The following is a 20,525-nucleotide window of genomic DNA, read 5'->3' on the forward strand; positions in this document are numbered from 1 at the left end:
TAGTTTTTTAAGGAACCTCCATACTGTTCTCCATAGTGGCTGTATCAATTTACATTCCCACCAGCAGTGCAAGAGGGTTCCCTTTTCTCCACACCCTATCCAGCATTTACTGTTTCTAGAGTTTTTGATGATGGCCAATCTGACCGGTGTGAGATGATATCTCATTGTAGTTTTGATTTGCATTTCTCTAATGATTAATGATGTTGAGCATTTTTTCATGTGTTTGTTGGCAATCTGTATATCTTCTTTGGAGAAATGTCTATTTAGTTCTTCTGCCCATTTTTGGATTGGGTTGTTTGTTTGTTGTTATTGAGCTGCATGAGTTGCTTACAAATTTTGGATATTAATCCTTTGTCAGTTGCTTCATTTGCAAATATTTTCTCCCATTCTGAGGGTTGTCTTTTGGTCTTGTTTATGGTATCCTTTGCTGTGCAAAAGCTTTTAAGTTTCATTAGGTCCCATTTGTTTATTTTTGTTTTTATTTCCATTTCTCTAGGAGATGGGTCAAAAAGGATCTTGCTGTGACTTATGTCATAGAGTGTTCTGCCTATGTTTTCCTCTAAGAGTTTGATAGTGTCTGGCCTTACATTGCTTTTCAACCTTAGGGCTCCCCTAAAGGTGAAAGCAGCCCTTTGACATTCACACAGCCCATTTGTCCCCAACCCATAACAAATGCAATTCGACAACATTGACTATTCCAGGCACCATAAAACACATAGGTAAATGGCATTACCTGGCCTCCAGGACCTCACAGGCTGAAGGGCAAAACAAATACATACACAGTTAAGTGTAGGGAAGTATGGTACATTCTAGAAAGCAAAATATCCTGCACCCTTGTAAAGTATCTGTATAACCGTGATAGTACGTGCTTACCTTTGGTTAAAATTCTTTGACAAAGAAACCAGCCTCCTTTTTAATTACTAGAGATGAGATGAGTTTCAAATTTTAAATGGGAACATGTAACACATTTACTTAGGTTTCTCTGACATATAAATGATGGTGTCAAAATCTTTCCTAAGAGTAGAATTTAGATGAAGCAGAGAAAGAAAGCAAAAGAATTCCTCACCTATGCACCATAATTTAAAGCCAGGGTCAGCAAACGTTTTCTATAAAGGGCCAGATAGTAAATATTTTAGGCTTTGCAGGCCATATGCAGCCAAAGACTACGTAAGCAAATAGCAAAGCTGTATTCCAATAAAACTTTATTGGTGAACACTGAAATTTGAATTTAATGTAATTTTCACAGGTCATAAAATATTATTCTTCCTTTTAATTTTTTTCCAACAATCTGAAAACGTAAAAACCACTCTTGGCTCTCAGGCTGTAGAAACACAGGCAGAGAGGCCGAATTTGGCCTGCAGCTCTAATTTGCAAGGCTTGCTCCTCGGATTGTGGCTGACAGTCAAGCAGCATCACAGCACCCAGGAGCCTGTTAGAAATGCACAACCCCAGAGCCGCTGAAGGACATTTTAAGAACATCAGCTGTGTTCGTTTGCACACCCCGGTTTGAAAAGCACTGGTGTAAGTTCTCTGCAGACTCCAAAGCCAGCCTGATGAATCCCAGTGCTGTAATACAACTTCCCAGAGAATTAAGTGGCCCTGGGAAAGTTCTGGACTTCTCCCTGCCTCACTTTCCCCACAGGCAAGATGGGGAGGATAGCATTGTCTCCCTCATGATAGTTGTGAGAATCACACACACACGCGCCTGCACGCACACACAGAACTGAAACAGTATTTGTATTTTAATCTCAATCTCATGTTATGTTATTTTCCCAGCCACACTCTGAGACAGGCATTGTGAAGAAACTGTGGCCCAGAGAATTGGAGACGCTTAGCTTCACAAAACAAGAGTCTTTCTGCCTCCACATTTATGCTGAGGATAATGAAGGATTTAAAGGTACAGGAGGGGGCATACTCCCCAGGCACTCAGGTCTTCCTGCCCCTGTGTCCCTTCTAAGGATCCTCTCTCAGTAGCCCTTTTCAGCCCGTGCTTCTTAGATATTCCCCCCACTCCCCAAGTGTGCAGGTCCAACTCTACCACACAGGGACCTCCCCGAATCTATACCCCAAGTTACCCTTTCATCCCTTGAAATTTATCTTCCATTAAGTTGCACAGTGTTTTTTACACCTTCTCTTTCTAGTTATAGATTGTAAATTTTCCCTCTGCTCAGTCTTGTAGCTGGCTGACTGTTTTTCATTATATTTGTAGGGCTCAGGGAAAAAAAAAGGACAATTCCTTTATTTGAGAATCCTGACATTTATTAGCATAATAAAACTCTCAAGATGAGATTGCAGTTTTCCAGACAGTAATTTCATTTGCAGGACAACTTACAAGGATTTTATTTTAAAGCCAGGTAAAGCCTAAAATCTATGAGACGTGCAGGAGGTGCAGGCCCCAAATAAATGGAAATAAATGTATTAGGCATGGAAAACTCAGCTGTTGTCTCTCACATGTTAATTAGGGGTGACAGGAGCAACAGCTTGGGGAATCAGGTTCTCAACCCATCGTGGTCTACTTTCAAAGCTGCTTTGGAGTGAGAACTTTCTTCTTGTTAGTTTCTTCTAACACCTTGAAAATCATCACATCGTATCCCCCCGACACGTCCCTGCTAAGCATGAAACTGTTGCTGCTGTTAAAGCGGTTGTCATCAGCGATACCCTCCATTTGACAGAGCTTTCGTATTTATCATGTAACTGACCTGCCAAAAGGCCTAGCGATGGCCATATAGAAAATTCTCTTCTCAGTTATATTGAACTTTAGTGAGGTTAAATAACATGAACAAAGTCACATGGTTGGTAAGTGGCAGCCAAAACTCCAATTTGATTCCTCTGAGTCTAATGGAAAGAAGGTAATTTTAATAATAATAATAATAATCAGGTTTTAAAGCACTTTACAGTTCAGAAAGCAGGTTCCCTCCATCACTTTACTGCATTCATTCAGGTGCCCTGTGAGGCAGGTAGAGAGGAGGGAGGACATGGAGTCAGCATGCAAATTTGATAGTATTGAGCATGTTTGTATGACGGGTTCTTACCCTGGCTTCCCCAAAAGGCTGAGCCTGCAGCAGATGCTTATGTGCTGCCGCTTCACTCAGGAGCGTGTCCCAGGGGAGTAGGAGAAAGAGAAAGGGGAGTGAAGCAGAGGAGGAGGAAGAACACACAGGAGGGGGTGGTACTGATCTGGCCACTGCTTGGTTTCATCATGACTAGTTGCTCAGTCTTGCAGAACTGTCTTGATATGTCTTACATGTGAAGAACTGCCTCTCAGAACAGACCCTCCAGCAGCGAAGAGGAAGGGAGAAGAATTTATCACCATCCTCTGTCTCCTATGGATCAAAGGTTCCCCTCATTCGGAGTTAACCTCCAGGCTCTCCTTGGCTGCATGGTGTCTTAATGCCTCTGCAGTAACAGAAGAGAGGCCCATAGCACCACATGAGGCAAGGCACCATTGGCCGATCAACACAGTGGGAGAGCCGTGCAGATCTGGCTTCAGCGGTGGCAACTGGAGTGAAACAAGTGGCCAAGGTGATCTGAGGAACAGGTGAGGCAAGGGGTGGAGTAGAACATAAGAGATGCTTGATACAACTATCAAGTAAGGTAACCAGTTCATTGAAGGCCACAGAGTCCATTCATCCTTTTACTCCCACCAAATACAATGCTGCCAGCATTATTATACTAGTCAGTTTCAGGGTGAGATTTGAACCCAAGTCTTCTTGATTCTGGAGCCTAAAATAATCCCATGATAACATGCCATATACAAATATATATTTTATATATATATATAATATATATATATATATATATATAAAACCTGTAAATGTAAAATATGAGTATGCACAAATAGACACCATCGCTGAAAGTTATTGAGTTACTGGGGGAGTCTTCTTGTTAATATGAAGAACATACTCAGTATAAATGGACAGTAGAATCAAAATCAAAAGAAATAGGAAGGCAGAGGTAATCATTTGAGTAACCTGCATAAACAGGACCACATCCTAGAAAGCAAAGGCCTTATCAGATGTCTACAAGCCATTCTTGAATTTATAATTCCCCCTGGGACTTAGGCATATCTGTACGAATACATGAAACCACTGCCTCAATATTGCAAAAACAGGGCCAAGATATGATTCCAGACAGAGGAGGGATGGCAGAAGAAGAGGGAAATACGAAGGCAGGGCATTATCAGTCATCTCTTCTGGAAGCTGGGGCTCAGAAGCCTTAGGTAGTTCCAATGATAATATCAGTGAGAGTGACAATGAATATCATTTAAAACACAGTATCTATGCCTTCCCTATAAATCCTTTACAATATTTCTTCTCTAATCTCCATGACTTTATAAACAGTGACAAATAGAAAATAACTTACTAGAAACCGTTGCTGATGAGTGTTGGAAAACTTTCAGAAGAAGTGCAGTCATTCAACAAATCAACAAACATTTATTGAATGTCTACCATATGTTAAATTCAGAGTTCGGCACTGGAGTTATTTGTATAATTAAAACATGATCCTTGTATTCTAGGAATTCAGTTTAGGGCAGCCATGACAAAAAGGCTTCATCTTCTGAGGTTGTATCTAAATTTTTCAGGAAAGAGTTCCATCAGCCATTAGCAATTTCTGTCCTGGGCACTGGGTCAGCAACCAGCAGCGCATATACCATATATTTCACATTCCTTGAAATATACTTATCTACTTGTCCCTCTGGATGGTGGTGGATCTTCCAGAAGGCCATAAGAATTTGAGCTGGGAAGTTCTTGAGTTCAAAAACAGGATGCCCCACGGAGTCCAATTGAGAAGGGGAAAAAAATCATTCAAACAACAGATGGTAGTCTGGTGGGCTGTCCCTCTGTCCACAGGGTTCCTGCAGCAACTCTCCCCCTGAAACAGTGATAATTTCCTCCTAAAAGGGAAAAAAAAGGAAAATTCACTTATAATCAAAAAAAGGAAATAAAGGTCCACCAGAGAGAGACCAGTTCGAGATAGAAAGACTAAGAATATGTATCTGCCTCCTCTGCATTCAAATTTAAAGAAATGGCAGGGAAAAAATTGCTTTTAAAAAGAAATAAATCCATAAAAGCATGGGAAAATAAGGAGGACCACCAACAGAGCAAAAATGTTGGAGCATACTTGAAAACCAAAGGCAATACAAGATGAGATTGTCAGAGGAGTGAACATGGAGCAGGGGCAAGAACAAGTGTCAGTGGGACAGGATGGGGAACTCGAGGTGGCAGAGGTCTTTGCCTCAGGCAGGTCAGGAAGTGGGGAGAGGCACGCAGTTCCTTGGGAAACCAAAGAGATCCAACTAGTTCAGACATCCCCACGCCCAAAGATGAACTACTCACCGTCAATTCCATCCCTCACTTCATGAGCAGACTGGATTTGGGAAACAGGGACTATATATCCACAGATGAATAAACAGGAATTTCAAAGTTCAAAGATCCCCTCAAAGCCCCAAATTTATAAACATTTAAGGAAGATCATAACCATAAAAGAAAGATGCCAAACTCAACAATCGAAATGACTCCCAAGAAAATATCAGGTTTATAAAACAAACAGAAAGAGTCTTTAAGAGATGCGTATTAATCTCCTCACTGGAATAAGAAGATAAATCATTCATGAAACAAGAATGGACTATTATAAAATAAAAGAACCAGTTAAAAAACCTGGAAATGAAAGGGATGCCCATTTAGACCTGGAGAGCAGAATGGATGCAACTAAAGAGCAATTTAGTCGCCAGAAGAATTGACACATCAATAAGAAAGAGACATCTAAGTAGAAAAATGGACAGAAGACATTAACAGACAATTCACAGAAGAAATCCAAGTGGCCATTAAATATATGAAAAATTCCTCAGCATCAGTGGTCATCAGAGAAATACAAGCTAAACAACAGTGAGATACACTGCCCATCTTATGGGAAAAAATTTAAATGACTGATAATCCCCAGTATTGAAAGTAGTGTGGGGAAACAGCCTCATATAGTTTTGGAAGAAGCATGAATTGGCGCTGCGTTTCTGGAGGGCAGTCTGGCAGATCTTTTCAAAATAAAATGTGCTTAGTCTTCTATCCAGCAATTCCAGTTTGAGGGATCCATCCTAGAGAAAGACCTACACATGTGCGCAAAGTGACACATGCAAGTAAGTCTCTGCAGCACTGTGTGTGATCACGAAAACCTGGAAGCTACATAAGTGACAAGCAAGAGGAGGATGGAGAACGAAATTGTAAGATACATCCATACCAAGGATGCGGTGCATGCATGGACACGAAAAGATCCCACAGACGTATTTCAATAACAGCCAGCATGTCCTGATAGCTTACAAATGTCAGGTATATTGTTTTAGTGCTTTACCCAGTGATATCTAATTGAAACCTCCCAGTGACCCTGAGAGGTGAGTACTATTCTTAAACCTACCCTACTGAGGAGGAAACTAAGGCCCCAAATTTGAATAGTTGCCCAAAGTCACACACAGTAATGAAGTTGGGATTTAAAACTTGGCAGCCCGATTTCAGGGACCATGCTTTCAAAAAATACATTCTATGATATATTAAGCAAGTTTTTGAAAATCCAATTGCTAAGCTCTTGGTAAAGGATTATCCAATTTGTGTGAAAAATAACGAAACTATGGACATAAATTTTGTTATATACATTAAAAAAAATTCATGTACATAAATTTCTATATCAATGCCCAGGAAATACCTGGATAGGGATACAGCAGACTGGTAATTCAAGATGGAGGATAAAAATGGGGGTTTGAAATGAACAAGACTTTTGCTTTGTATCGTATTTGATTTTTCTTAGAATGTAATCATAAATTAATTATGTAATTAAAATGTTAATTTATAAAAGCTGACCACCAGATCTACACAGGGGTATAGACAAGATCTCTCTTTAGTGTTAGAAACTCAGTTGCCAGCCTCAGACCCTACATTTGGGAGAGGGTAAAGACCTCCAAAGACATCTGGTCTAGCCTTCCTACGCAGGAACCTGTCCATAGCATCTCTGAGAGACGGACATTCACTCTTCCAGGGACAAGGAGATCATCACTGCCCAAAGCAGCTTGTATTGGATAGAGAGAGCACACAGCGTGGTTTAGAGGAACAAGCATAAGCTTTAGACGCAGACAGCCTGGGGCTTATCTCGTGGATCTAGCTGGTACCAGCCATAAAAACTTAGACACGTTACTCAAACTCCCTGATCTTGGTTTCCTGATCTGTGAAATGGGACTAATATGCCTCCCTCCCAGAGCCATGGTGAAGATTAAATGAGAACATGGATGAGAGCAACAGGTCCAGCGATTGACACAGAGAAGGTACCAATATCCACACACCCCTCCTTCCTCTTTCCTATAGTTTTTAGAAGGCTCTTCCTGATGCAAGTAGAAATCTGCCTTGATCCTGGCTAGCCTAGTTTTCTGAGCAGTCCTCTCCTCCCAGCATCTAGGTATTTGTAATTGGGTGGTTTTCTATGTGCTTTACTTATAAGTTCAAGTTAAGAGCTGCCTTAGAGCCCTGGGGACATCCATGAAGAAACAGTATTACAAATCCAAGAGTCTCTATTATAGCAAAAGCCCAGTGAGGCGGTCAAGTAATTCTGTGAACATTTCTATGCCTGCAAAGCTCAAGGAGATGGGGGACTCCTGAGCTGCCACAGCTCTGTCTCAGGGAATCCTGAGCCCCACCCTTCCGGGTCACCGAGCTTCACCTCTGGCTTTCTCCCAGTTACTACTAATGCCAACAGCCACGTTAACACAAAAGTTGTTTCTTTCTATATACATCGTTTGGAAGAAAACATCTTTCACAATGTGAGGCCCACGACAGGGGAACAAATAACAAAAAGAGTTGTGGGAAACAAGAACATGCATACCACTTCACAGTTACAGGGCACTGTGAGGTACAGCCCCCCGTTTAACACTCACAGGATCTGAGTTAAGTATTATTTACATCCATTTGCCCGGTTAGCAAACTAAAGCTCAGTGAGACTAAGGAAGCTGCCTGAGGTCACACACACACACTAAGTGGCAAAGCTATAGTTGGAACAAGAGGCGTTGTAGCTGAAAAGCTTCTCTAACCACAGGGTTGCCTGCCCAGCTTCAGCTAACTCGACGAGGCTGTCGGAGGCCTGCCTAGAATGTCCTCAAGAGGGACACCCCGGAAAAAGCTGGGGGTGAGACATGGGCTTGGACAGAAGGCAGGTCAACCAGCCCCTAAGTGTTGACGGTATGGAGCACTCAGGTACTCAAGGTGAGAAGCGGCTTGGAGACGAGGGTTGGAGGTGCCCGCGTGAGTAGAGGGTCAGCCAGAGAGGAGCGGTGGCCCCAGAGCCTGGTCCAGACAACCTCTTGTTTTTTCTACCAGCATGGTCTGGATCCCTGTGACCCTAAGGACCTTCTGGGGCTCCTTGCTCACTCTCCATCCCCATCTCTTAGAACGCCCACAGCCTGCCTCTCCCTGCCCACCCCCATCAGCACCCCTAAGAGGGATACCTTGTGGAAATCAATGAGATCCGTGAGCGTGGCATGGCGATTGGTGTCCACTCCCAAGAAGCTGTAAAAATCCCCAGAGGCATCCACAAGAAAATGCTTGAACCCTTTCTGCAGGCGGTAGGAGAGGGTGTAACCCCAGATTTTCTCACTGACCCGGACCAGAAATGCACCCTCAGTCATATTCTCAAGGAGATCTTCGGCATCTTCTCGGCTGATAATTCCTGGTTTTAAAACAAAAGAAAAAGAGAAAAGAAAAGTCAGCAGATTCTGCAACCCCTTCCCCAGCCAGCTATCCTCCCCAGATCATTCCTGCCCCTCAGCCTTGGTCAAAGGTCTAGAGAAGGGAGGGGCCTCAGGAGCTGTTCAGCACTTGACTTATTCTACTGAGGAGAACCTTGGCCCAGAGCAACTAGCAGTGAGCCTGGGGGCAGAGTTGCTACTCGGACCCCAATTTAGCACGCTTTCCCCCAAATTAAGCCACACTAATTTGGATTAATTGGGTAAAATTGGGTAAGCAAAGAATTAGTAATGAGCTGAAATTATAGCATCTACCGATTACAAATACAAGTCAACAAGAATTGCCCTGTGGAGAGCCTGAAGAGTACTGCTTTAATGACCAGACCAGAGTGACTTACGATTACTGCCTCGGTTATCTCTCTGGTACCCATGAGTGAGCACCTGAAAAGAGTATTTCCTCTTAAGAAGTAAAAAGACTTCCTCTGTCTACCTGTGGACACCAGGCAAACAGTTTCTTAATAGGGGCACATAATTAAGCTCCACTTCAGCTCAAAGAACAAAACGTTCTCAGGTTCTACAGTCCTACACAATGTGGTTTCACCACAGTATGAGAGTCAGGTCTGGCCTTGGAGGTGTTTGTATGTCAGGGTCAATGCCCCAAAAGGCTCTTCAGGAGCCACTCTCCTCTAGGGAGTGAACAAGAGGCCATGTGCCTGGTAGGTCAGGCTCTGGAGGGGGCAGCGGTGGGAAGAGGGGGGGCGGTCAGGAGACCTAGATGACCTGCCCACCTCTGCCCTCACCTGCATATGGGACCTTCAGCCAAGCCCTCAACTTCCCCAGTGTCCTTTGACATTTAAGTGACAATCTTAACCCACCTACTTCAAGGGCGCATTACGACTTTCAAGTGAGACCAAGAATTGAAAATAATTTCATAAACAGAAGAGCTAGAGAAATGTGGGCTCCTGCTCTCATCTGTTATTGGGGGGAAAGGTAAATTGCAACACAGTGTCCTCTTACACACCCACTTGTTTACCATCTACATTCATTCAGCGGGATTATTTACTGCCAGTCACATAGCAGAGGGTAGAAGGTAGGTGGGCTGCTCATCACCATGACCCTGAAGGCACTGCATGCTGTGACTTCCCCCCACTGCACCCCTGGTGCCACTGCCATGCTTCACTGTAGGGACACTCCCTTCCCATATCTTTCCTACTTAACAGGAGGTGTGGCAGGACTTCCTTGTGCCCAAAGCAGAGGACACAGAAGCAACCACACTGTCACATGTCCCCCTTTTAGGACAGCCAACACAAATGGGGCCCACCCCTTTCCTCCTTGCCCAGAACTTATCAAGAGGCAATCAAGCCAGCCACCCCCTCCCCAACCAGGCTGTATAAGCAGAAAACCAGGGAGAGAGAAGGAGAGAAGAGGGTGGGAGGCACTCCCACCGCAGGGTGCCCGAAGAACCACACATACATACCATGCAGAAGGGAGGGTGCTCCTTGGATGGCCTTGGTGGCTTCAGCCAGAGAAGCAGGGACAGCCAAAAGAGGACCCACCGAAAGGGCATGCCCAGGATTTGTCAGAAGACTCAGCACTGTCCCTCACCCCCCTCCCTGGCCCAGTACTAGAGGACCTAGACCCTAAAGGTGTCTAAGGCAGGGAGGTGAGTAAGGGGAAACAGAGACTGAGCCAAGGGCTGGGAGAAAGAAGGACCAGAAGATGTCACCTCTGTCCCAACTCCAAGTACCTCAAGCTGAAGCCCAGCCAGACTTGGGAGTTGGAGAGGAGGGGAGTGTTACAATGGGTGGGAGACTGAACAAACTTAAATATGACTTGACTTCTTAATATGCAAAAGTGACCAGTAACCCCAAAATGACAATGCCATGCATCTCTGCCATCTGAACCCCTTGAAGGGTTTCCCACTGACCCCTGTCTGACAGAGTCTGGCTCAGGAACAATGGACACCAGGCTCTGAATGCCCGATTTGTCCCAGCTGACCCTGAATCCTCATTGAACGATTCTTCTTGTCTCCCAGGAATCACAGGCTGCTGGTCACCTACACTCTATCTCTGTGTGGGTTAGAAAAAGATGTCCCTCTGGGTGGTTGGACTAGAAATAGGTGCCTCTCTGGGCCAAAATGGCTAAGCTCACTTTTCTGTATTTCAATCCGTTCTCCCCCAGACTAGCCCCCTTGGCTTCCCTTTATTCAGTGTACAACTTGCTTAACCCCATCAGGAAATCATTTTTTATCCCAGGAGGCTGCTAGAACGTCCCACCTTTGGACTTTCATAATCTTCTGTCCAAACTCTACGGTATATTAGTAAAGTGGCTGGGAATAGCTCAAGGACGGAGCCCGTGATGGCCGTGGGAGTGTTCTGCTCGGCATCCCTTACAGAGAGACCCTGCTTCAAGGAGCAGCAATGCTGGTGAGCTGACAGCCTCCAGCTGCTGGCCCTTCAGGATCCACTGTGCACAGGGGGTACTGTGTGCCTGACTCGGGCAAGGGGTACTATGATGGAGCCCAGGGGGTACCAGAGCTGCCATGCCTACCCAACGTGGGACTCTTCTAAGCAAGCAGTCTTTCCTCAGCAGCTTCCCATCAGCCTGACCAAGATGTTCTCTGAGCTGCACTCCCATATCAGGCTCTTCCTCCCAATAATCTGTCCTGCCTTCCCTCTGCTTCTTCACAGGTGTCAGACCTGTAACATGTTCAGAAGACTCTCCCCATCTGTCCTGCTCTGTCTCCCCTTTATCGTTCACAGACATTTCCTCCCATAAAGCTCTTGGACTTCTGCTTCTGGAAGACCTGAACAGACACAGAGATCTTATCTTTGTATTCCAAGTGCCTGGAATGTTGGGGGCTTGTCTGGAGCAGTGATCATGCACATGGACTAAAATCACAGCTCAAGGACTTGATCAATAGGTGGCCTTGGGCAGGTCACTTAAGCCCCTCTGAAACCCAGTCTAGTGACCTCATCTATTAAGTGGTACTGATTATAACACCTACATCATACAGTTGTTTGAGGATTCATTACGTTAAGGCATGAATGTGCTTATCACACATGTGAATGTGCCTGAGAACATAATCACTACCCGATACAATGTAACTCATTTGCACTGGATACACTGAGTACACCACACACATGCTAGTGTTGGATGTTACCTTGAGCTGGTAGCAGCAATGGTCATAGTACTGCCAAGCTGTGCTACCCACACCCCGCACACACAGTCCTCTCAAACAGAGGCTGCTGAAGGTGACTTCCTCTGAAGGGGACCACTTGGGTCCCGGGGCCCCAGCCTGGGATACTCCTGGGAGACTCTCCGGGTATCTCAAATAGTAAGCATCTGTGAACTCTGCCCCCTCTTTGATACCTACCTGGGAGTCAAAATTGTAATTTGGCCCAAGACCAAAGGTGATACAGCCTCATAGTTCAGGATGGCAATGAATTTCACAGAAAACCTGACTCCTAAGAGAATGAATTGGGGGCTGAGGGCCGTGTAGGATGATGCTGAGGAGAGGCCGTTACGTTTTCCTGCCCCATTCACTCTGCTCTCCATCGCTCTCTCTCTTCTGGATCACCTCGAAGCCAAGTGTACTAGGAATTAGCATTAATCATATCCCATCCCATCCCACCTCCTCTCTGAAACACTCTACAACCTCCTGGCCAAGGAAAGAGGGGAGGGCCTCACTTCACCACTTCTGGCTGGGGAGTGAGCTCACCATTGGGACCACGGAAACTTTCTAACTCTGCTAATGACTAGGATCTTCTGCTGAGGGATATGGCCTTACCAGACGATGTTGCTCTGGTAACAGGGTAAGTTGCTCCGGAATGATTATTGGAGTATGCAGGTATGCGTCCTTTCGAGCCAATTCTCACCCCCAGACAATAGGAAATGTCTCTTTTTCCTGTAGTTTTTCCAGAAACACTTTCTCTCCTTCCTTCCTTCCTTCCTTTTTTCCTTTTTCCTTCCTCCCTTCAATAAGTATTCATCAAGAACTCTCTAGGAACCAGGTCCCATGCTGGACACCTGGGAGTCAGTATTAAATGAGAAACAATTCCTGCCTTCCAGAATCTCTGATTCTGGACTGAAATCAAGATTAGCAGAATTTTTTTAAGGGCAGGCGGGGGAGGGGTGGTGCTTGCTGTAACCAGTGGCGATAGAGGCTATAGGGCTTGGGCTCAGGGAGGCGACCCACCCAGCCCTGGAGCCCAGGGATGGAAGCGCCAGTTAGACTGAAGACAGAAAAGTTAAAACAGAGAGGCAAGGAAAGGAGGGCAGCTTGCAAAAGGAAAGAGTACATGATTCTTTGTGGCTGGGGGGAATTGCCTGGCAGTCCAGTGGTTAGGTCTCTGCACTTTCACTGCTGAGGGCGCTGGTTCAATCCCTGGTTGGGGAACTAAGATTCCTCAAGCTGCGCAGCGCAGCCAAAAATTAATTAATTGATTGATTTTTTTTTTTTAAAGTAGGAGCTGGGCAGTGGCAAGATGTGTAGAGGCTGGCAAGGGTCAGGCCCCACTGTGCTCTCCATACCATTAAAAAGGATTATGGACTTAATTCTGAGGGCAATGGGGAGCTACTGATCTTTCCTAAACAGAAGTATGTGAGAATGTTCACGGGTGGAAAATGGATTGAAAGGTATGGACTGGAGTCATACAAGCCAGGGATTTCAACTCACTGAGGGCTTTTCCACCTAATTGTTGCCTCACAGCTCCATTTCCACAGTTGTGACATTGGTATCCAGCTCCCAAACCACTAGTCTACCAGAAACGGCTTCTGTTTTGAAGCAGAAAGGCAAAAGGATACACCAAGGGTCACATGAGAAGCCTTCTATCAAAGCCAGCACGGGGCAGTATCTGGGGACTCAGTGGCCCTCATCTCATTTAGCCTTCCTAACAACCCTACCATCGTCCGTTCGTAGCTGAGGACACTGAAGGTCAGCAAGAGAAGTGACTTACCCAAGGTCACAGAGCTATTAAGTGGTGGAGCCAGAATTTGAACTCAAGTCCTCGGACTCCAAGTCCAGTGCTCTTTGCTCTACACCAAGTTATCTCATGCAGAGGACAGCAAGTGCTGTGAAAGACACAAGAAGGAGGAAATTAATGAGGCCTGTAGAAGTCAGGGCAGGATTTATAGAGGCAATGAAGGGGGATGGGAAGTGCACCTTGAAGGCTGGGTAGATGCTAGGTGAGCAGAAAGGAGTGACGATGAGGTGAAAGGAGAGAAGAAGGGGTAAGTGAGTGAAGTGTCACAGTGAAAACCAAGAATGACACAACCATGGGACATTTATATAAATGTGACATAAGTTTAATCTATGTCTCAGGAGGTTAAGAGACATGGAGAATGGAATGAAAGGTCTAACACATGTATAAGCTGAATCCCAAAAAAGAGAGAGGAGAATGAAGAGGAGGGAATATTTCAAGAGTGAATGCTGAGAATTAGTCAAAGACACATAACAGTGAAATGGCACAAAGCTACTCAATGTCTCATTTTGTCAACCAGAGAGAAAAGGCAGATTACCTGCAAAGAAAAAAAAATTAAACTGATGGTTGACTTCTCCGTTGCAACAATAGAAGCCAGAGGACAATGAGATAATATTTTCGGAGTGCAGAGGAAAAAATAATGGGGTTTAATGAGACTCTTTCAAGGTGAAGGGAAAAATAAAGATGTCTTTGGAAAAAAAAATTTGAGATTTGACTACTAAGAAAATTCTAGAGGATATACTTTAATTAGAAGAAATATAATCCTAGACAGAGAATCTGAGATGCTAGAAGGAATGATGAGCATGGCTACTGTAGGTCAATTTAAAAATATATATTGACTTACATTAAAATTGCAAGTTCAACATTAGTGTATCTATAATTATAATTGGTAAAGTCAAAATTATACATGGTGTGAAAAGAATGCTGTATAGAAACTATATGTAAATTATTTGTCACCATTTCATGCAAGTGTGATTATTTTCTAAGGCCCTTCTAGCTCTGGTTTTATGAAACATGTGAATGTAGTATTTTCATCAATAAAGTTTAATACGCTAAGCATTAGTTTAAAATGTGAATGAGAACAATGTTAGGTAGATATGAAGTTATTTACCACATGTTGTAATGATCATGTTTTGAATTTATTTCAATATGCAGTATTTGAAAAATGTCAATACATAAAGAAAAGGAAATGAGTGCAATTAAGTCAATATATTTTTAAAGCAATTTTTATAATTTAGCAGACATTGCATCTTAATATAAGTAACTATTAAAATCGTGTCCTTGTGAAAAAAAATAAAAATAAAAATATATATTGACTTACAAAATAATAATAATAATGGGTAATTTGAGGGTTTCAGTAAGATAGAACTATAATACTGGACATCTTATCAATTGAGAGAAGGGTGCTTGGAGTTTAAAAAATCTGTTTGTTTAGGAAGAGGGTACAGATATATATTAACTTTATAATATATTAAGTATGCATGTTAAATCACCTGAATTAACCACTGAAAGATAGGCATTGTTGTTCTGTTGTTCTCCAAACAACAGAAGTGGGAAAAGTGCAATGAGAAAAAAAAAATTTTTTTCGATGAAGTGTGAAACAAGCTAATAACTGAAAAATAAATACACTATAGTTGCATATATATTAAATTGAAAAACTCACGAAGGTAACACTCTAGTGTTTGGAGATCAATATATAAATAATACATGAAGCAAAGAAATGATGGACAAAATACTGAGGATAGGGATCGTATCTGGTGGAAGGAAGAGGGCTGCCCTGGTGAGAAGCACACAGGGGCTTCCAAGGATTGGTGATGTTTCCACTCCTTAAGTTTTCATTCTGCCCTGCTTTTCACCAGGGTCAGCGGCAGAAGCAAACAGAGGTATAACCTGGAAACTGAGGCAGAATCCCAGCATACAGATGGAGGCCCTTGATGGGGACTAAGGGGAACAGGGCGCTGGACCTGAGCGGGCCCACAGGTCCCTGATGTGCCCAGGACTTCTCGGGAGGTCAGGGGCAATCCGACTAACTGCAGTGCCCTCTGTGGGGTCACTGCCCAAAATGATAGGGCCAAGGTCAGGGGACAGAGGCCCTTCAGGGCAGCAGCCCCCTTCTTCCCCACGGTTGTATCAGGCGAGGGTGAAAAGGTGGGGCAGGCAGAAGGGACCGTGTACGCTGGCACAGCAAAGAAGCCCAGGCTCCCATCACCCCCACATTAACATCACAGGCAGGACTTTGCAGCCAGCACACCTGTGACGTGGAGCCAGCTGCTCCCGACTCCTGTCTGTTACTGCACCTCGAGCACCATTCCCGAGCATTCTTCCTGCCACCTCGCCTAATCATCTCCCTGGATTCCACGCAGATGCTCTCAAACACCAACTACTCCACGTTCACTATCAAAATATTCAATATTTGCTCCATCGGTGCTAACCGGTGGCAGCCCCAGGAAGGGAAAGGCACTTTAAGCATACTTGCAAAAGACCCTGTGCTCTAATGGACCCATAAATCCACATGTTAGCAAATCCTAAAGCAGACCCGGGATTCAGTTCCCAACCCCTCCGCCACCTCCGTACCTCCGTCCCTGAAATCGTTAGCTTGGAATTGAACCTCAGTAACCAAATGAGCTCCTTTTATTTCTGTTAGAGTTTCTCCCTGAAAAGAAAGGCAGGCAGGCAGGCCAGACAGGACGTTTTACTTTTTATGGGTCTCAATTTATCTGACATGCGTATTTCTTAAAGCTTTCACCAAAGCTACACCTCACCGGACAACAACTCCTCCATTACCTTTCTCATTCATTTTTGTGACTTTCCTTCCCCTTTCTTATTGCCGTACTTTCCAGATGGTATCATTAAGGGGGCTGGATTATTAATCGCTTCATTCTCAACAGTTTCTCAGAGCATCCTAAAGCCACAGAGATTGTGATGAATGAGTTCAAATGCCTTCATTTTTTATAACTCCAAATGAAATTTAGCCACAGTTAACTTTCAAGACAAGTGTTTCTCTGGACAAGCATCTTGGTTCCAGATATATTATGCACAAGAGGCACCATTCCACACCCATGACTCCCTGCTCCAAGCTGACATGCCAGGTTCAAATCACTTGATGCCACTGTTCATGACATGGTTGCAACCACCCAGCAAAACGACTTCTGAAACTTCTGAAACTGGCTACACAAGGATCCTCAACCGGAAGCATAAATTCATTTTTTGATTCATGCCAGTCTCACTTACTGTGAGTTCCACTAGGCCAGTTATTTTCCTCAATATCGTGGACATCAATTGGTCTTGCCCACTCAGGACCATTTGCCCTTCTTCTGGCAAGGGAATGGTGAGCTTCCTTCGGGAGGCCACACCATCCCTCTCGGTCTATACAGTTGCAATGGGATGGACTCTTCCTTTCTCTGGGATGGTCATGTGACTCAAGCCTAGCCAATCAGAGAGCTCATCCCTCTGGCCATGGTGATTGGTTCAGGAGTGGGCATGTGACCAAACCAGAGCCAACAAGGCAGAATAATGGGACTAATACCAGAAATTATTTGAGAGGAAAGTATGCCCTATCTTCTGCTGGATTTGAACCTAGAAGAATGAACGCACGCATGCAACCACAGGCTGATGCATCGCTTGAGAATAAAAACAACATGGACAGCAACAGAGCTGAGAGATGGAGAGAGGCCAGTTGCTAAAAACTTAAGCTCCCTGGATAAAGCAAAGCCTGAAGCTGGCCTGATGTTTGGGTTTTTCCAGTCACATAAGCCAATAAATTCTCTTTTGAGTACACCAGTACGATTTTTTTTCTGTTAATTGCAAGTGAATGTAAATGCCATGAGGGGAGGGAAGTTGTCAGTTTTGTTCACCACCACATGCCCTGTACTTAGAACAGTGTCTCACGGACAACAGAAGCTTAATATTAATCAACAAATGATTTAACTGTCTTACACAGGGAGCCTGCTCCCTGGTGCCCCTGCCCAGGGAATTCAACAACCCCAAACTCTGACAACTCCATTTTACTCCATTTACTGCATTTACTCCATGAGGACTCCATTTATTGCATTTATTGTGGAGACTGGGATAGCATCCTTCAGGAATTCTATGGGAGGCGGCCCCAGCTGCAGGAGGAGCAGACACTTGCCCCAGCTAAGAATAAGGCATGGCAGCTGAAACAGCTGGCCCCACGGCCCAGAGATGGCTGGATGTCTCCTAAAGGAGCAGCCATCTCTTCATCCTCAAGGAGACATCCTGGACTGGAAAGGAACTGACTCTCCTGGGCACTGCGTGCCACAGGGCAGTTTCTTAGCCTTTGGAGGCTCTAGTTCCTTACCTTGAGATGGCAGCAAGGCCACAGTGCGTCACAGATAGGAGCATGGACTGTGGAGCCAGACCACCAGGGTTTGAATCCCACCACCCCCACTTACTAACAGTGAACCGCAGGCAAGTGGCCTCACTTCTCTATGCCTCAGTTTCTTCATCTGTGAAATGGGGTTAATGCTAGTAGCAAGCACACAGTGTTATTAGGAGCATCAAAGAAGTTAAAGTATGTGATATGCTTAGAAGAGGGCCCCACGTACTGTAAGCACCATGGACCTAACTGCTAGTATTATTATCTCTTCCAGAAAGTTGTGCAAAGGGTAAATGAGATACTGGATGTTCGACATTTACTGGACACAAAGCTACCACAAAGGAAATGGTCACTAAATTACCAGGCAAAACATAAAAGCCAGTGTGAGCCCACACGAGGCCAACCAACCACACTTCGTGGATATAGACCAGTGCACACCTGACGGAGGAGTGGTACCAGGTCAGGTACCCCCTGCCCAGGGATGCCACCAGTCCAAGTGGTGCCTCTGGGCACCTCCAGATAGACACAGCCCCATGCAGGGGACAGGGCCTGGAAGCAGGGAAGAAGGGGTTGGTGATAACTTCATGAGATCAGAGAAATTATAGAAAAATAAAAGTGCATTTTCTTTGTACTTAAATAAACTTGAAATGTGGCTACACAAATGTTGGTAATGCCTTACTGTCTGCAGGGGGCTGACAGTATATTTGTCACGATTACAGGAGAAAACACACGTTAATTGCAAGCCATGTTGATCCCCTGTAGGAGGTGTTTCCAGGAGGTTGTATCCTAAAGCAGGGGACACCCTCCTGCCCCGTGCACTCCCGGGGGCTGATGAGGGGGAGTGTGAATCACAACACCCAAAAGCAGCATCACTATTTTAAACGAAAGCTGTAAGCAAATGACGCTGACATGTGAATGTATAAAGAACTTAATTACTAAACAGAAGGTAATTGGGGTCTAATAAACTTTTAATAATTACACATAAGTGTTAAGTCGTTTCCAGAAAGCTTCTCAACTACTGTAGTGACCGTACTTTATTCTCTAGCAAATGTCAAAGCCGCCATATTTGTTTCTCAGATAAACAGAGAAAGAAGAGCTCACAGTGGGAAGGTGGGAAGAGAAAAGTCGTGTAATCTGATCTAACCCCCATCACACTGGACAAGCCACGCTTTCACTGTCTTGACTGAAGAGCCATCTGGCCTCTGTTTACACATCCCAGCAGTGGGTGCTCCCATCTCCTGGAGGTAGTTTATTCCATCTCAGGACAGCTAACTCCTAAAAAGATGATCAGACTGAACCAAAGTCAGCGCCTGGTGATTTTCACCAAGTGCTCCATTTCTTGAGGCTGCTGACCTTGAGGACATTAGTGGTTTGAAGACAGCAGCTGTGCCACCCACCCCAAGTCTTCCACCTCAGCCTCAAGCCTGTCATCACAAAAGTGTGAGGCCAAGGGCTCTGGCATGAGCTTGGGGCTGGGGATTGGTGGGAAACTAGACTATAGGTCCCAGAGCAAAAAAAATCCTAAAGGCAGTTTCCTGGGTCTAACCTATGATAGAAGCTTCCCGGAGTTAGCAAGGTAGGAGGAGTCTCTTGTCACCACCAGAAATATGATGAGACTGTCAGAAGTATATTAAATCAATTACATCAACAGAAATCAAGTTTATTGTCACTCTGTGCTTCTATTTAATCCCGATAGAAAATAAAAAAATCAGTTCTATCAAATCCAAGCCATCTAGGTCCCCCAACCCCTGTCCCTCCCCACACATTTTAGTTACCCACACCTGCGCATCCGAAAACCATCTCAGCAAAACATCCCAACTAAAAGTGTTAGGTAGACAAGACACAAAGGGTCTGAAATCAGAAACACGGAATTATAGAGAGCAGAAAGGAAAGAGTTACAATCTTGGAAACACCGTTACAGTCGATGCTTTCCTAAAGCAAAAAATAATTTCGCTCTTCTTTGTAATCTTTTTTTGATACCCTATAGCCAGTGCACAATTCTTTTAAAAAGAAGGAGAGATTCCATTATTTCTTAGTTGGAACAGCTTAAGCAAGAACTTAAGAGAAAAGTAGGTCAACTGACCTACTTTTTTTCTTCTTTAGAAATGTTTGCATTTGGGATCAGGGTTGGTGGAAATTTTCCATTCCAAATTCTGCTCAGGAAAGGAAAATTAGCAATCTGACTTGACGAGATGGATCGTGACATGCTAACGATCCTTCCAAATGACCCATGTGTTACCCCTCACAGCTTTTAAGAAAATTTCAAGATGGGTATCATATTTATAATGAAAAAAAAAAATTCAGACTTTTACTTTTTGTGGGGAAGGCTAAATATGAACCATCTTCCTTTTGTGAACAGTCGTTTGATGTCATCTTTCTCTTTACTTCCAAGTGATAGCAGTGGCGTACCCTAAGGGTATGAAGCCACATTTACATGCTTCAAATCCCGATACACATCTCCAAAGACATTTATTCCATGTAACAAATGGAAGCA

At 44.2% G+C, this 20,525-nt stretch overlaps 1 protein-coding gene and 1 long non-coding RNA gene across 3 annotated transcripts in view; one reads left to right on the forward strand and one right to left on the reverse strand.

Moving 5' to 3' along the window:
• Nucleotides 1-12,822, forward strand: part of LOC136793537 (uncharacterized) — a 17,430-nt gene extending 4,608 nt beyond the window's left edge. The window contains exons 3-4 of the long non-coding RNA XR_010838911.1: nucleotides 1,777-1,897; nucleotides 11,404-12,822. This is a non-coding gene — a long non-coding RNA (uncharacterized lncRNA). The remainder of the gene's footprint in view (nucleotides 1-1,776; nucleotides 1,898-11,403) is intronic.
• Nucleotides 1-20,525, reverse strand: part of SH2D4B (SH2 domain containing 4B) — an 88,442-nt gene that overhangs the window by 546 nt on the left and 67,371 nt on the right. For both annotated transcript variants that reach the window (XR_010838910.1, XM_067025243.1), the window contains 2 exons: nucleotides 8,477-8,697; nucleotides 1-4,894 (listed from right to left, as the gene is read on the reverse strand). The exon at nucleotides 1-4,894 is cut by the window's left edge and continues 546 nt beyond it. Coding sequence is in view for 1 of the 2 variants with exons in the window: in XM_067025243.1 (XP_066881344.1) it covers nucleotides 4,802-4,894; nucleotides 8,477-8,697 (314 nt within the window). In the remaining variant the exon portion in view is untranslated. The remainder of the gene's footprint in view (nucleotides 4,895-8,476; nucleotides 8,698-20,525) is intronic.

Source organism: Kogia breviceps, chromosome 2, assembly GCF_026419965.1.
Source record: "Kogia breviceps isolate mKogBre1 chromosome 2, mKogBre1 haplotype 1, whole genome shotgun sequence".
Lineage (NCBI taxonomy): Eukaryota > Metazoa > Chordata > Mammalia > Artiodactyla > Physeteridae > Kogia > Kogia breviceps.